The sequence below is a fragment of the Streptopelia decaocto genome (assembly GCF_964273445.1).
Source record: "Streptopelia decaocto genome assembly, chromosome: 2".
Classification (NCBI taxonomy): Eukaryota; Metazoa; Chordata; class Aves; order Columbiformes; family Columbidae; genus Streptopelia; species Streptopelia decaocto.
In genome coordinates, this window is record NC_138655.1 from 43,145,091 (window position 1) to 43,162,998 (window position 17,908).

General features: G+C 35.2%; 1 protein-coding gene across 2 annotated transcripts in view; it reads right to left on the reverse strand.

The window, feature by feature from the left end:
- Positions 1-17,908, reverse strand: part of SNTG1 (syntrophin gamma 1) — a 330,365-nt gene that overhangs the window by 88,892 nt on the left and 223,565 nt on the right. For both annotated transcript variants that reach the window (XM_082045789.1, XM_082045788.1), the window contains 3 exons: positions 10,192-10,294; positions 8,726-8,808; positions 5,679-5,809 (listed from right to left, as the gene is read on the reverse strand). In XM_082045789.1, coding sequence (XP_081901915.1) covers positions 5,679-5,809; positions 8,726-8,808; positions 10,192-10,294 — 317 coding nt within the window. The remainder of the gene's footprint in view (positions 1-5,678; positions 5,810-8,725; positions 8,809-10,191; positions 10,295-17,908) is intronic.

Here is a 17,908-nt window from a genome sequence, read left to right on the forward strand (position 1 = left end):
ACTACAATGAAGGTCAGCCACTGAACACTGATAAATTCCTGGTTTTCTGGTTTTATAAATACCTGATGTACTAAAAAGTTTACGCTAAAAGGTCAACTCAGACTATATTAAGCTTCCATAAAGCTATAAAAAAATTCCATAGACTGGCTCCACAGAGCCTTGACCAATGTTGTGCAACTTCAGAAGCTAAACAAGTGAAATAGCTGATTCATACCAAAGAGGTAATACTTTAATACTGCAGATCGCAGAGAAAAAAAGTGTGGACTGGACACTGTAGGCAATAATTTGAGAAATTCAGTGGAATAAAGTACCTTTTTTCCCACAATTTTTGTTTAATTTTCTAATACATTGTTTAATACAGTAAGATTCCTGTCTGGACACCCCTTGTTGGCTGCTCTTGGTTGTAGAATTTTAATCCTCTTCTAAACGACTGATACAAAAGCCAGAAAATTCAAAATCAATCAAGTAGCTTCAATGATTTTTCCAATTACTTCTCTGAATATAGGATCATTAGCAAAATACACTGGAATGCCAAGAGACATCCAATGACAAAAGCAGTGGCCATGTGGGTGCCCCAATCCCAGCACCAATCTGGGCAACTGCACAATAATCTGTCATGTATTATAAACTGATTTTCCACAGCTGAGTGCTGAGGAATCATAGAACAAGAGAAAACTTTCAGATGCCAAAGCAGTAGCAAATGTAATTTCTTCAGTAAATAGCCTTCTTGGTTAATAGTCTTTGGAAGGCTCACAGGTCTCTGGCTTCAAAATTAAAAAACTTCAATATAAATCCACATCCCAGAGTAATAGATTACTAAACAAACAGATAATACTAACTTCCACTGCCGGCATTCTGCTACAAACCCATCTGTTAATGATCAATTGATGGGTTAAAATTAAGTATATTACTCAGATTCTTTGCAAATGGCTCAAGCAAAGGGAGTGTTACCTTCAGTGCAAAATTGAATGTCATCTATGACAGTTTCTTACATCTCAACACATATCCTTCCTGCAATTTAATTAATTAATTAATCAATGTATTTATTTATTTATTTGACCCCTTGAAATTATATTATAATTATTTAGAATGCAGATATAATATCTATCTGTACCATAAAGGTCTTTCAGTCAGGAGAAACATTAACAATTAATTAGAGCCATGTCTTTGCATTGAGAGTCTCATCATGAGAACTAACTCCCTTATAGGAGGATAAGGGTTATATATCCTAACATGATCATGTGTAGACCGTTGATTTACCTAAATCCATCAGCTAACTTATCAGTTTAGTTGCCTTTCACATGGATAGTGATTTTTCCTTGAAATCCAAAGATATGAACTGAGCGCTACTTCCTTCAATGACTCACAATAATTCAGGTAAAGTTTTTGAGGAAGATTTATTTAAGGCATCTTCAGGTAAGGTAACTAGCATTTGTTTACTATATCCTTTATTTTAAATGGCTATAAATACAGATAGTAAACTCCTCCAGAAAAACAAAAATCTAAATATGTCCTTACATAAAGAGCACAGCCTTATGCTCAGACATAATTGTTGATTATGTCCTTCAAGAAAAATAACTTTATTTTCAGGACTCTCTTTCTTTCTTCAGCTTACTGTAAAAAAAAAAAAGTATGAATCCAAGGAATCTAATAACATGTGACACTAATCTGCACAAGCAGAGAAAACCCAGTATGTTCCAGATTCAAACCTGATGCACAATTTTCCCTTACACTACAAACACAGTGAATCTGATGCATTCAGGGCATCAGACTGTTCCTATGGTTCCTAAGTATCTGATCTGTGTACATACAAAACATTAATCCAGAATGTTTTTGCCCAAGTGTCAATAAGCACAGATAATAAGATGGATGGCTACACAATAAATTAATTCTGAATATGTCTGGGCAGTAGATATCCTTGGATTTGGATTATTGTAATAGCATTTTCTTAAATTAGTCTGCCAATCAGAGTCCATACGACCACATAATCCTGAAAAATATAATGTATTAAATATATGGTTTTTTATTAAACATAACAATTACTGGATTAATCACTTCATAATACAGGAAAAAAAAAATTAGGATCAGAAGAATTCTTATTCAGCTACACATCTCAGGCTCTGTGCCTTCTGAAACTCAAGAGTTGTATTTGAAATTAATAAATTTTCCAGGATTAACCTGAATGTCCTCTGGAATTTTCTTAGAATACCCTCTGGAATTCATGCATTTCAAGCATCCCACTAGAAAATCTAGAATACAATTATGAAGCGTAATAATGTATGTGATTACGATATGATGTATTTCTGTGTCTGTCTTTTCAAATTCTGAAAAGTAAAAATTATTAGGCTTTATATAATGAAAATAACATTGTAAATATTAACTACAGGAAATGTAATTAATTAAATTCCATTTAATGTTGCTTTCTTATTATTTTCAAGATCCTTTCTTAATTGCTCTTTCTAGTATTCTCTTTTAAAAATTATCTACTTTTCTCTCATAAACATTTTGAGTCACATTTTTAAATGTTTACACTAGCAACATAAAATGTTCATTCTATGCTTTCTTTGAAGAAAACCCCACTTACTCTTTCATATTTATACTGCAATTTTGTTTCCTTTAGGTACTCTTATTTCCTCTTTGAAGGACACAAGGAGAAAATTATCAGAGTAGTTATTCAAGGTTTAAGTATGAATTCAGGTATTTTGGTTTATATGAATATACCTTTACATTTATTTCTGCAAATTCAAAACTCAGGAATATCATTACAATCTAAAAAACTTTCTCTGTGATGTACAAGTTCTATAATGTGCACTTTAGGCTTGTGTTTTATTGATGCAGAAGACTGAATTTTAAAAGATATATGAATAGTTGAATATGTCTTGATTTTCCTTGTGAGTAGTTCTATTCAATGCAGTATCTTGTCTGAAGTGTTCAGCAGAACAGATCTCAGATTTTACTGTTATGATTTGGGGCCCTTTATTCTTCCTTCTCTTAATTATTTCCATTTCAATTATTGTTAACTATTGAGCTTAAGGTTTTCACAGAATTTAATAAAAAAAAAAAAAAAAAACAAACTCCTGCCACTGTGCACTGTGGTGACTATATCCTTTTCCCTTTCAGTTCAGCCAACAAGTTGTTTTAGCCTTTGGTTTACACCTTGACTCCCTGCGCCAGCCATTATTCCTCAACAGAATAAGGATCATTCAGACAAATATTATAAATACAATTTTGCTATTACCAATAAAAAAACTGGAGGCTGTTTTTTTTTACCTTAACAGTTATATAGTGGTGAAACAACTATTGCCTAACCTGCTTTAATTTCATTTCTGTGAACACGAAAAAGGCTGGCAGACCTAGGTAGTGTATTTCTAAGAAACAACAGCCCTTAGAATTAAATGACGCTGTGGGAGGCTTCTGTGCAACTTTCAAATGTTTGCTGACAACCAATAAGAAGAAAGCAGGCTGTGATAACAAACAATAAAATTCACCCCATGTAAACCCCAAGGCTGAAGAACACTCCTCTTCCCTTATTTTCTGGCAGAGATTGTAAACCTGCCATTGGAGGCAGATGGTATCACTTGACTGTAGGACCCATAGAAAAACACTGGAAGGATTAGCATACCAATGGAGATACTAGGGAGATTCTTCCACAAAACAGCATTTCCAGAAATATTAATGAAGCTTTTCTGTATTAATTAGGTAATTTTAGGTGTGTTTGAACAGAGGAACAGAAAATTTTAAACTGGTAATGCCTGATGAGCAATAACACACTATTCTTCCCAGACTCACACATTAAGCTGGCAGACAAGAAGGTTACACGGGAAAGACAGAGTTTATTTCCATTACTAAGGCCTCAAGAGCCTCAAAAATAGTAAGTCCTGTGTGCTTATCTAAAAAATTCATGTTTCTGATGGCTTTGAAGAAGTAATGAACAAACATAGTCTATAACTGTAGATGGCTGTCCTCCAGTTAATTATTTACATGCAGGAACTCATAGAAATTTTTAGGACTAGAACTTCATTGTTATATATACAGAGAATAAATTAATCCATACAATGCCTAGGTATTTAAACTTTTTAACAAGTATGATTTTATTTTGACTGTGCCTTGTTGGGCTGTGTAGCTACTTTCTTTTATATTTAAATGCGTAACACTCAAAAAGTAGTAATCATTCCAGAATATTCTTGTCTTCCTTTGTGGTTTCTTCTGATTTACTAGGATAGTATTAAATTAAATAATGACATGTTTTAGTTTTATATGACACAATAAATTTAGACCTAACTATGAACTTTGGACAGCTTCTCCAGTGACTGGGAGACAAAATGACAATGAAATTCAGTGCTAATAAATGCACAGTAACACGTATGTGAAAAAATCTTAGGTATATGTAAGCAACAAAGAACCTTACTATAGCTACAAAACTGAAGAAAGAAATGCAAGAGTTACTACAAGCAATTATCTGAAAATGTTCACTTTAGTGTTCAGTGACAGTCAAAAGATTATAAAGAAGTATTAGACAGGAAAAGAGAAAAAATGGAAAACATCATTATGTGTTAACATAAATCAAGAGAGATCCTTTTTGCAGTATTGATGACCTTGCCTCATAGAAGATATACTAGAATTAAAAAAGAAACAGAGAATAACAAGGATAATCAGAACTATGGAAGGGTTTCCCTAAAAGGAGATAACAATAGGTCCTTCAAACTAGAAAACAGAATATGGTCATCTGAAGTTTTAGAAATGTAAATCAAAAATGCTTATTTAACATTTCCCTTGATACAAGTGTCAGGGACCAGAGTTCACTCTCTTCCTTCTCATTGGGGACCAGAGGCTTGTACTTGAGGCCAACTCTGCCATGGTGTGGCTGTGGGATGTGGAATTTGGCTTCTGTGAAAGAGCTTGTGTGGGGCGCCTGTCCCTCCCTTTACTTGGGAGCTGCGTATCAGCTCAGGCTCTCACCCTTGGTCCTGAGTTTGGTTGCAGCTATGCCTGCGCCTGGACATGTATCCCAACCTGACCTATTGGCTGACCCCTCAGTCTGACCTGAGCCCCACCTCACCATGATGGGCTCATCTGAAGACCATCTCTAGGCCTGCTCATCTCCTCCACCAGCGGCAGTAGGGTGGGACCCTTGTACGCATGGACACTGCCTTGAACAAACTTGCTGCCAGTGTCTGCTCTTCATTTGCCTTCCTCATGGGGCAATCAGACCTTGCTGCTCCCAAACAACAAGGTTATTTCACCCAATAAAGTTATGAGGGCAGAGATTTAACAAAATCAAAAGGAAGTACTTTCTAAAAAGAGAATTACATTGCCGAGCTTAACGCCACAATGCATTACAAAAGCCCAAAGTATAAAAAAAAAGCAGCTTAGAAATAAGCTTTTGAGGACAGGAGCATTGGCAGTTACTAAATACAATGACCTACATGAAATCTCCAACTTACAAGCATGCTGACCAGTAGGTGCAGGTGGGAAGATGGCACATCTTCCCCACATACCTGGTCCTGGCTGATGTCAGAGCAGAATATGGACCTAGATGGACCTTATGAAAGATTTTCTGTTTCATGAGTCTGACAGCTGCAGTGGAACTAATAATGCCATTCCTCTAACAAGTCAACTCCCTAAGGCTTGTATCTGTTATCCAAGAAGTCAAATATCAACTTTCTGAACTTCTTTACCTGCACAAATCTGATCCTGGAAGGTACTGGGAAAACCGTGAATGAAGCAGTGGAATTAATCGGAGATCACACCATCTTTTTTCCCACCTAAGTCCTGGGGATGCTGGCCATGAGGAACATGATAATGTATCCTGAAAAAACATTAAAAGGTCCTTCTCAGTTTGGGGCTTCATTGTAAGCACACAGCAGATTTGAAAAGAGATAGACTTCAAAGACTTTATATTTCATTTGGCATTGTGTTCCTCTTTCTTGAAATCATTTCGCATCAGTGTTAGCAAGCACTGGAGAGATGTGAACTTTTTCTCACAAATAAAACAAATCTATATAAACCTCAACATCAATATGTTTAGGGGAAGTGAGGAACAGTGTTGTAAAAATCTAGTGAAAACAGATAGTCACCTATTTTAAAAATGACTAGTCATGAATAGAAGTGACTATTTACCACATATCACATCATCAGCTAGTAGTTTTATACCTGTACATCAGTAGTTACATACATGTACACTGAATAAAGGTGTTCTCTAAATTATTCAATATACAACCATAACTCAGTCATTTCCTGTGACCCCTACACATTTGCCCATGTGTCTATTGCCATGACATTATCTGAAAACCTGGTAACTGTGAATGGGATTCAACATGTGATGAAAACTTTTTTGTCAAAACTACATGCTTATGATGAATATTTTAATTTTACCTATTTACACAAGACATTACTTACATGAATATTGAACTTTACCATGTCCATGATCATATCTACAGAGAATGAGTATTTAAATACCTACAGTCTAATTCCATCAGTATTTTGACAAAGTATAGATTTGAATGAGAAGTGCTTCTAAAAAGTGAAATGATCAATATTCATTTTAAAAAATTCAACACCCCTTCCTTTCTTTATAAAATGCTTTACAGAACAGTGTTAGTGATAATGTTATTTTTGTGAAGAAGCATGATTTTCACTTAAAGTTGTGTAGTACTTTTAGTATATCAGTAAAATTGTACCTGTCAATCCTGCATTATTTTTTTTTAAATATTCATATTTTTTACCTGTATCTTCTATAAAATAAATATTATGAAAATTAAGTATGCCTTGTATTTTGTATTTTTCTAGAGTGTGATTTTTGTGTAAGATCTATGGAATTATAAAACTTTGCCAACATATTTGTTCATATAACTTTTATGTATATAACATAAAAAGCCACTATGAACATCAATTTAGCTGAACAGCAGGCTTTTTATAAGTAGATTCACCTAGTTAAATAATTGAATCTCTGGTGAAATATTCCATAGATCCAAACCAAATAAATAAATGATTGGCTAGGAAGACTAAGCTAGGATGTTGTTTTGAATATTGTATTGATTTTTTAACGGTTTCTGTCTGCTTTCAGAAACCTTTTTTGGAATGTGATGTAACTTGAAGAAAAAGCTGAAATGTGACAAAAAGTTTAGATGCAAACTGTAGGCCTAGATCTGACTGCAAGAGAAACGTTAACCCTACCTTTACCCTGCATAACTCTGAATTGTAGACAAAAGACCTAAACCAGACCTGTCTGCTCCAAATTCTGAGTCAAAAGTCCCTTCATGACAATAACCCAAGCTACAAATTAAGAAATAGACTATGGCCATAGATCATAATGCATTCTAGAGAATATTCTGAGAGAAAGAAAGGACCATGACAGAAGAATTGTACATAATTTAGAAATTCATACAGAGGTCTCTTTGGGTTTTATGAAGCATTTTATTCAAATTACAAGGGGATATCTGAGATAAGAACCACATCCTGGTCTTCAGCAGAAGAATGTAATTTAGGGTGAATTATAGACTCTGCCTGATTATATTATTTAAACTGAGAGAAAAAGGCTTGGTTTTAGTAAATTATTATCAGTTCAAATAGAAACTTTAGCTAATTTAGACCAGTTTCAAGACCTGCAGAAATAGGATTCACAAATGCAAGCATGGATTTTATCCTAGAAACATAGTTAGAAATGAATTAGCAAAGTAAGTTTAGGATTTACTCCGATAGCCTATCTATATACACACATATATAGACTTTTGAAATGTCTGCTTCTGATGTTGTTAAACTAATTACAAATAAATATATTATCTGAGCTGCATTAAGACACTAATTCTATTTTTTTCATCCCATTTTTATGAATTGCAACTCCTATAAAAATGTATAAATCCTAAAGGTTTTTCAGATGCTAATCAGGCTTAAAATTTATGCTATTGACTTTTAAGTCTCTGGGATCTTGTTCAAAGCTTTTATTAGTGAAGCATGAAAGAACGATGAGACAAGCCACAAATAATGCTTACATTTATATTTTCTTAATATATCTGTAATAACTATGCTGTATATTGGTCTATTTATTTAGTGCCCTTTCTTTCATCTGAGTATCACAAAGCCAAATATGCAGCAACTCTTTAGACCCAGATAAAAAAATGGAAATTTTGCATTTTCTGGCTAAGAAAATTGTTATAAGGCCCTCATTGCACTTTAAAGTAATCTTTTACTAAAAATCTGATCAGATACTTGTAGCGTTTCATCCTTAAGATACTTTGCTCCATAATGGTATCATTCTTCACTAAGACTTCAAATGTAAGTTACTAAAAATAAAATACTCTTACCTTCGAAACAGGTAAAACTATGTACCTAAATCACCTTTTGCCAAAAGTTTTAGATAAGATATAAAAAGCATGGAAAATATTCTGAAATTTTTTTCTACCTTTTCTTTAAATACATGTATTTCCATTTTCATTTTAATAGCTATGCTGTAGAAATAACCTAGAAGAAAAAACTTTCACAAAATCCCTATTGCCCAGATAAAATTAGTAGTCACATCTATTGGGCACAATCTCAGCTGGTATTATTTGTCATAGTTTAATTCACATCCATAATGTCTGGCAACTCTGCCCCATATGGAACTATCTCCAATATATTTTAATTAGAGCTTCTCCCATGTTGCTGTCCTTTATTAATTACTTCCACTTAGATATTCTAGTACTATTCTTCTTCTGTGTAATTCCATCAAAACAATATAACCTCTTACCGTGTTGTTGGGATGGTAGTTGAGATGCAAACCACTGTCACATAGGGGAGAGGATGTACCACTGCTTTGGTCACTGGGGGCACCTAATACAAACATGAATACACCAAAAATTCTTCATTAATCTGTAATTCTATAATTCAAATTTGTGTATGTCTATATGTATGTATTCCATTCCCCCCACTAATTTTGTCATATCAAGCCTGTTTCTCCATTCAGACAGTATCTGTCTTCTGGTTTGAGAGGAGTGCCTTTTTAAGCTGAATGGAGGCTCAAGAATCCATCCCTTGTTGCTTTGCTTAAAAGAGTTACTAATCTGTTTAATAAGGGGAAAAAAAACAAGCAAACAAACAAAATTTTTACAAATTTTATAATAAAAAGAAAGTGTGTACCTCTTCACTTGGTTTTCATGTGAAGGAACTAGTCAATGATGTTTACAGTTCTCTTATTGTAGCAGTTGAGGAAATTACAGTGCTACACCTCAGAAATAACATGACAGGATCAATGCAAAAGCATATTTGTCTGTGTTACTCAGGGTACTCTGTGGTACCACAACTTTTCATAAAAGGGACAAATGTGCTGGGATAAGAATTTAAGAATATGGTGTTCTACATTTTTCCTTGTCTCACTAAAATTTAATACCTAGGAAAAAGATAAAGATAGCATTTCAACAAATGGTCGTATAAAATATTGTTTCATAATTTCGTTTATTTCCTACTAACTTAAAATCAAAGGCTGAAAGTATTGAAATAAAACATTTATTGTTTTGTTGCTTAAAAAATAAGCAATTCATTTTAGCCTCTTAGGAGCAAGAAGCAGAAGGAAAGCAGCAGTGACAAAAGGTACAGGGTGACATATCAATATGCCTAGATATGCTATAATTGTCTGTAATGACACACTCCACAATTTAATATAATTAAAAGAAGACAGCTGCCTCCATATGTCTCTCACAGGGCTAGCTGAATAAAACTCAGTTGGACTTAAGCAAAATACTAATAATCCCAGAGTAATTTATTTTTAGACAGGCAGACACCTCCACCAAAGCCTCTGAAATTTAAATGGTAAAGTTAAACCCTCTAAATGTACACACACAATCTCATTTTCACATTCACAAGACAAAAATATTTCAGACTGAAATGTTATCCGATTCTGCATGAAAACTGATTTAAAATACTCTGCATCAGGATGTGAGCTACTGTGAATGGATGTAATTCCACCATTTTATGTGCAACTTTGCTGATTCACACCAGCCAAATGCCTGGTGATATGTTTTTCAAGCAAAGATAGAAATTTTTTGCTTGAGGTGAATGTTACTGTGAGACCTGGCAATACGAGCAACTTATGTTCAGGCAGCAATGCTGACCAAAAAATCTGCTGTCAATCACTCTCAATGCACAACAGATTTGGAAGCTGCAAGAGTTCATGAGGATTGAATTTTTTATTTTTTTGGCCAAGTAATAAAGGCTTACATGCACAATCTTCATTCAGTGGCAGTTTTAGAAAAGCAGGTGCTCTTTTCAGAAATGACACAGTGAGGGTAACCTCTTCCCCTGCATTGCGAAGGACCTGAACCTGGAAGAGAAATGCAGATAGGACACCTTGAAATCTATCTATGACCAAAATTTATCAGCAAATTTAAGCAAGGTCACACAGTTTTCATATATCAGAACATAACTGCTTAGCAATTTATTGCAATTAGATTTTTTAAAAAGAAAGCAAGATGTAAAGATTTCTACATGCTTGTCAGTTGTGTTTCTAGTCACACATAGATGGGGATGTGGTGGGCATTGGCCTCCTGCAATAGCACTGGCTTTGCATTGTGCTATTACAACTTACTCCCTGATGCTGTTCAGCTGTGCACCTCTTTCTTTCAGATCTGGCACCATCCACACTGGCATGTATGTATTAAAAAAACAAGCCAAATCAATAGCAGTAGTTTCCACCGCTGTGCATAATCCTAGGTGTAAGTTTTCCCAACAGCCAGAGTTAAATTTAGCCAAAGCACTCCAGCGTAGATGAGAGGCCTAATCTTCCTTATAGCCACAGAGAAAAAAGTTCCTATTTTAAGTCTCGAGGCTTAGATAAGCACAAGCTTGGGTTTTGTAAAAGAGCAGCTTGCATTTTGGACATGAGAATGTGTAAATCATCTATCCACCTGTGAATGCTTTTGGCCTCCCTATACTGTCTCACAATTGCTCCTGTGGCTCTTGTTCATGTCTTTAGTTTTTGTATGGTACAGCTGACAGACACCTCAAGACACACAGTAGAGAAAGGAAACCCCAGGCACCTCCCCAGATTGGCACAAAGGAGGCACAAAAGCAACTAAGCAAAACGTTGTACTTAACAGTGGAGGAAAAACATTTGAATAATTTTAGAACATGAGAGACAAGACGCATTACACCTTGTAACTCTTTCAGAGAACAACCATTTTGTGTTCTACTGTCTCTATAACTTCAAAACTCTTCAAGGGATGATTTAATTTGGGCTTACAGAGACAGAAGAGTGCACTATGCCTCCATCTGAGTGACTGCACTTATACTGTGCAGGGAGTCAGCTTGCTGGGAGCAGTGGTCAGAAATACAATAATTTTAAATTTGCATATATCTGTTGCTTTTCTGCTGTGTTTTCATGGTAGCTGGTTAACAGGCAAGCAACCCTTCTGTCCTGATCCTGTTTGTGAGAAAGCCTTGTAAATAATTTGTGGAGGATTGCTATTCTACAATCTATGCCTATCAGCAGCCTATCCTATAGATTTACTTACACGTGTGTATGTAACTACATGCAGAGAGGCTTTCAGATGGAATCAATGCATTAACTTTAAGCAACTCTTCAAGAAAAAATGTTGACTTTGCTTTGAAACACTCCTTCCTACTCCACACTGATTGCTACAGAGGAGTAACAGTATGACAAAATATTTGATTCAGTATCTGAAATCCACTTTGCAATTTTAGTCTCTTTATAGCACAGCAGTTGTCAAGGCACCATTTGCAGTGTAGTATGTATTTATATGTACATGTACAAATAAACACACACACACACACACAAATCACAAAAAATTTCATGAACTCAAACTGCATGCCAAAAACTTCATCAGTAGCATGTCTCTTTGACAAACACTTCCCAGTTCTGTTATGTTTTATGCCTTAGAATTTTTAAGCAGTACTTAATTCATTGAAAGAAGGTAACTTGCTATCTGTGGAACAGTAGATCAAGACTTCAAAGTTCTGAATTCCATTGGAGAAACCATATTGTATCCTTAGCCTTTATAGAAAATTCATCCCTATCCTCTCCTATGTAGCAGTCACATAGTTCAGAATAGTCATAGCCAGAGCAGAAACTTACAGGCATGTATCCTCTATTAAAACAACAGTTGTAAAGTGCAGGAAAAATACAGCTACCCTCTGCCTTTTAAAAAATATTTATTTTTATTCAGGAATGGGGAAGAAATAAGTGGAGAAGTTACACCATTACCAACTTTGATTTATGAAGTCATCTTTTAAGATACCTAAGAATAAGTGGATATGATTTGTGAAAGAAGTTGAGACGGTAAACTCTGTCCCTGAATCTTTCTTCTTCCAAGAGTAAAACAAGCGATGGGTCTACATGATTTCATTTGATTATATATCGTTCTCTAAAGGCTAGAAGTTGCCTTAAGTAGTCTACTGTGACCTTTTTCTCTAACCTCTCTTTCTCTCAAACCTTTTTATATCATAGGATGAAGAATTCAAACACAGCTTGGTTGAAATCAGCAATACTTATTTCACTGAAATACATGTTGGAGGGTATGAAGCATATAATCCAGAAAGTGACTAGATTTTGATATGCAGAATAAAGACTAAATAGAGAGAAAATATTAAAAAAAAAGAAAACTACTAAATAATGATTACAACAAAGAGGAGACAAGCTATTGATCTCTTTTCACTTACTTTCCAGTCATTAACAAAGCCATTCTGGGAAATAAGGTTAGCTGAAGAAAATATAACTTTTAATTAAAATTATTAATTGTCTTTTTGTAGCTTTCACTTGAAAGCTTTATTGTTATTTTACATTTTTTTGGTCTTTATTTTACATACAAAATGAACAATTACTGAACTTTCTTAAATCAAGTATGCCATATAGGATTTATTTACTTTGTGTCCTCATTCAACACATACATCATGCCATACTGCTGCTCCTCTATGCAGAAAGAGAAAGAGGTATAATAAGAAATCAAATCTTATTCAGGAACATTTTTACTGGTATTTCTGCTTCCTGGTAACAATTAAGCTCTCTTAAGAATCTGCAGTCATTTAGAAGAATTTCAGGACTCTTTTAATTTTCTAATATCTTACAAAGTGGCTATTTCAAGAAACAGTGCTTCTATGAGAACTGTACAATCAAATTACCAAAGATAATGCTAGCCACAAACAACAATTATTAGTCCTGGAAGATAATTAGAGCCTCATCCCCATTGTGTATAAATGGTAAAAAAAATGTTCAGTATTAATGAAACGTAGCTCTGTAAGAGAGAGATTTTCAGTTCATTACTGTTAATAGAGAAGTCATTGCTAAATTTGTATCAAATAAAAATATTTAAAACATTTCCGTTAGTATGTGAAAAGATATAAATGGACCTTACTTCTAAAAAGTGAAAAAAAACCCACATATTTTTGGATGGAATACTAATTTGAATAAATATAGAAATACTATTTCAAAAATTTCAAAACAAAAATGCAGCAATTTCCTAAGCATTTTATTTATTTATTTATTTATTTGTCACATATGAAGAGTTTGGTGAAGGTGAGATAAATTCATAGTGCTAAATCCATGGAATATTTGCCTGACAAAATTTAACTCAGTAGTAGACCTAATATTTCCAAAGTCTAACGAGATTCTCTCCCCACTGTAAGCCATGGAAAAACTCCCTTTGGAGGAGACCTGTATGTCTATGCATTTGACCTGATAATTTCTAAAACACTGTAACCCAGATTGCAGAAATTGCATGACCAGGCACTACTAAAAAGATTCTCTGTATCATTGAAAGGTAATAATCTGTTTTATTTCCAGAGGCTGTACTGACTATTCAAGATGTATAGGGGTTTTCTTTGTATAAAGCCTGTGGGAAACTGCAGCGGGTCTGTGGAATCCTTGACAGAAAATATGGTAGTAGAGATCAGCCTTGAGATATTAAGATTTACCCTTGAGAAGGATGGGAGTAAAAGAGTATCCGGAGAGAGGGGAAATGTACCCGTGAGAGAGAAGGGGATAGAAGAATAACATGGATGATAGAAAAATTAACCAATGAGATGTTAGTGCTGTAACTTGTAACCAATAGTGAAAAGACACATGAACTGGTAGAATTGTATAAAAATGCACTTGTAGCAATAAATGGCACCTATTACTTTCATCTTGAAAGAATTTGGTCCATGTCGTTTGTCTGTCTCAACCGCGACAAAAGCCCAAGATTTTTAGTGTTTTCAAGATCTTCTACAAAGCTCAAGATTTCAGGCATATTAATTCACCTAACTATATCAGGTTTTTCTTTTAATAGTTAACAATGGATGGGAGTAACACTTAATGTGTTGATGCAGCTATTGTATGGATTAAATAATGACAAACTATTTATTATTGCTGTTACTACTTGATTTAGTCTTATATTTTTATTTCATCTAGTGAGCAATACTAGCTATTGATTTGTTTGTTGGTTGGTTGTTGTCTAATGAACTCATCCCTGCAACAGAAAGCAACTGTGACACTGAAAAGTCTTAACATCTCCTCATCAACTTCACAGCTATATATTAAATTTCTATTGCTTTTTAGGTATCATATATATTTAATTTAGAATGAGTTGATGTGAAAAGAACTACACAAACTGAGACATTAAATACTGTCAATAAACTCTTTTATGCAAAGCATAAGCTTACTACCACTGGGATAATGAATTAATTTACTTGTACCACAAATAACGTTACGTAAATTTAGTGATGTTCATGAATAAAGTGAGATAGGCAAAAATAACAGTTGTGCTTGTCTGAACCAGCAGCTCTGTGAAACAGTGAAATTATAAGAGCCAGTGTTTCTGGAGCGACAGTGTCTATATTTCCATGAAATTACTGTAATGACTGCAAGGGGGCCATTTAAAGAGCTGAATTTTATGGTGATGTGTGACATTGTTGAATAAAATCTCTACATAGTAATAACACTAGTCTGAATTTTTAATAATGTGTACAATGATATTGCCTTTTAATTTCATAAAACCTTTTAAAGTCCCAGTTCAAGAAAACATTGAGCATATGCTGAAGTCTCTCTCAATATATTCAGAAACGCACTGAAGCATGAAGTCCCTCTGACTTCAGTAAGTATTCTTTCCTGAATAAGACTGTAAATCCTCTCTTAAATTACCAATGAAATCTACCCACTGATGAAGTGGTAAAGATTTAAAACAGAAGACCTACATAGTCCCCAAGAGCTATGTTGTCCTGACCTGGACCAAATTCCACTCTTCAGTGTGTTTTAAAGGAAAATTCAGTGGTTTTTTTATTAATACCTTGAATTACAAACATCCAGGGAAAAAGAAAAAAAACAAAACAAACCAAAACCAAAAAGCACCTTTCTAGCCACTGTGCAGAGTTACACAATGCACCAATATAGAGTCCATCAGCAGATACCATAACACATACTTTTGATACAATCACATAAAGCCGCAAAGCTAGAAGGCTCAATGCATGCACACAACTGTTTTGAATTATGTTTGTCTAAAAACCGACTCTTTTATTCAGTAACAGCTATGTAGTTAATACAGAATTTTTGCATTAAAAACACACCACTGTATGGGGAGCTTTAATTCCTATGAGCTAATATTTATCACAGCATTTTCCAACAGTGAAAGTTAGTAAGTAAATATAATAGTAAAAACCCTCAAAGATTCTTTTTTTTCCTTTAGAATATTTCTCTTGCTGATATACAGAGCAAACAAGAACACCATCTTAAGACAGCAGTTCCTACTCAGGCTGCACGACTCAAAGTATACTTCAGACCATAGTTTGACACCACCATAGTTGTACCTTTAAATTTTTTGCTGTCTGTTTCCCGAATCTGTGTTAGATATTTAGATACAAACCCAAACGGGCTGTACACCAGAACTGGGAGCTTCCTAAATCAAGGCAAAAGGAAATGCAGGACAGAATGATGATACACATGCTGAGGATGTAGGAAGACATGCTCTTCTATTCAGAACCCTCTTATCCATGTTTCTTACTACTGGCTCTTTTAAAAAAGTGCAGGGGGATGCAGTAAGATTACCAGTTACAGCAAAGATAGTCTGCTGAGCCAAATTATTCTGAAACTGACAGAGAGACGTTTATGCCTTCTCAAGAAGACACAGGAATTGAGGTAGCACTTACTCAGTGAATGTTCCAGCTAGTAATGCACTATACAAAAGATCGTTTTGGAGTAAGATACAGAGAGATTCAGATCTTAATGGTTTTTGAATAGTCCCACAAAAGTGACCACTTAGAAACAAAATTATTCTTGGTTACAAGTGGCAGCACTCATTTAAGCTAGACCATCAAGTGGTTTCTCAGATGGACAATGTCATACCAGTCACCTTATATTCCAGCCTCCTTCACAGAATCACAGAATCACAGAATGTTAGGGACTGGAAGGGACCACAAAAGATCACCTAGTCCAATCCCCCTGTCAGAGCAGGAACACCTAGATGAGGTTACACAGGAATGTGTCCAGGTGGGTTTTGAATGTCTCCAGGGAAGGAGACACAACCTTCCTGGGCAGCCTGTTCCAGTGTTCTGCTACCCTCACTATGAAGAAGTTTCTTCTCAAATTTAAATGGAACCTCTTGTGTTCCAGTTTGAACTCATTACGCCTTGTCTTACCATTGGTTGCCACTGAGAAGAGCCTGGCTCCATCCTCATGACACTCACCTTTTATATATTTATAAAGATTAATGAGGTCACCCCTCAGTCTCCTCTTCTCCAAGCTAAAGAGACCCAGCTCCCTCAGCCTTTCCGCATAAGGGAGATGCTCCACTCCCTTAATCATCTTTCTTGCCCTGCACTGGACTCTCTCCAGCAGTTCCCTGTCCTTCTTGAACTGAGGGGCCCAGAACTGGACACAATATTCCAGATGTGGTCTCACAAGGGCAGAGTAGAGGGGAAGGAGAACCTCTCTCCACCTACTAACCACCCCCCTTCTAATACACCCCAGGATGCCATTGGCCTTCCTGGCCACAAGGGCACAATGCTGGCTCATGGTCATCCTGTTGTCCACCAGGACCCCCAGGTCCCTTTCCCCTAAGCTGCTCTCTAGTAGGTCATTCCCCAACTTGTACTGGAACCTGGGGTTGTTCCTATCCAGATGCAAAACTCTACGTTTGCCCTTGTTATATTTCATTAAGTTATTCCCCGCCCAACCCTCCATCCTGTCTAGGTCTTGCTTCATTGATCCTTACTCTACTTGGTTTCACACTCATGGGTTTTAGACACAGAGCTACCAGAACATGCAACCTCAAGACTTCTGCGTAAAGCATTAGTAGCAAATTAAGTGATTGGCTTTTAAAAATCGATTTAATCATGTTTCAAGCCTACATGCAAAGTAGGCCATTTATATTAGCTGACAGTAAGAGACATCTACAGAATTTCCTTCATAGGAAATTACTACAATAATCAGGTGTATGCAACATGAGCAAATGTAATCAGGAGGTAGGAGAAAAAAAAATAATTTCACAAATAACTTATTGGAAATATACTTAACTCACACACACACACAAAAAATCCATCATGCAACAGAGGTCCCAATATAGGTCACACATAGACCACATAGAGGACACAGACTTCTACAGTTCTTTTTTCAATGCAGTTTCAAGGTAGAAAGAAAATATTATCACTTCAGTGATATATTTACAATCAAGTTGGAAAAAATAATCTATTTTTAAACTTTAAAGTCTAACACTTGTGGAACGGAGTACGTACAAGTTTGTCTAAAAGATTTGATGACAGCTTTCGGGAAATTTTTAACTTTCTTATGCTCCATAATTGACACTAAAATGTTTAGTAATCTTTCAATCAGAATAGCAATAGACTACAGTTGTTGCTTAGTTGCATATTTCTCTTTTCAAAAGAAACAGAGAAGTGGCTCAGCAAAAAATATCAATGCAAACACCTGAGGAAAAAAAATATGGAAGAAAAAGTC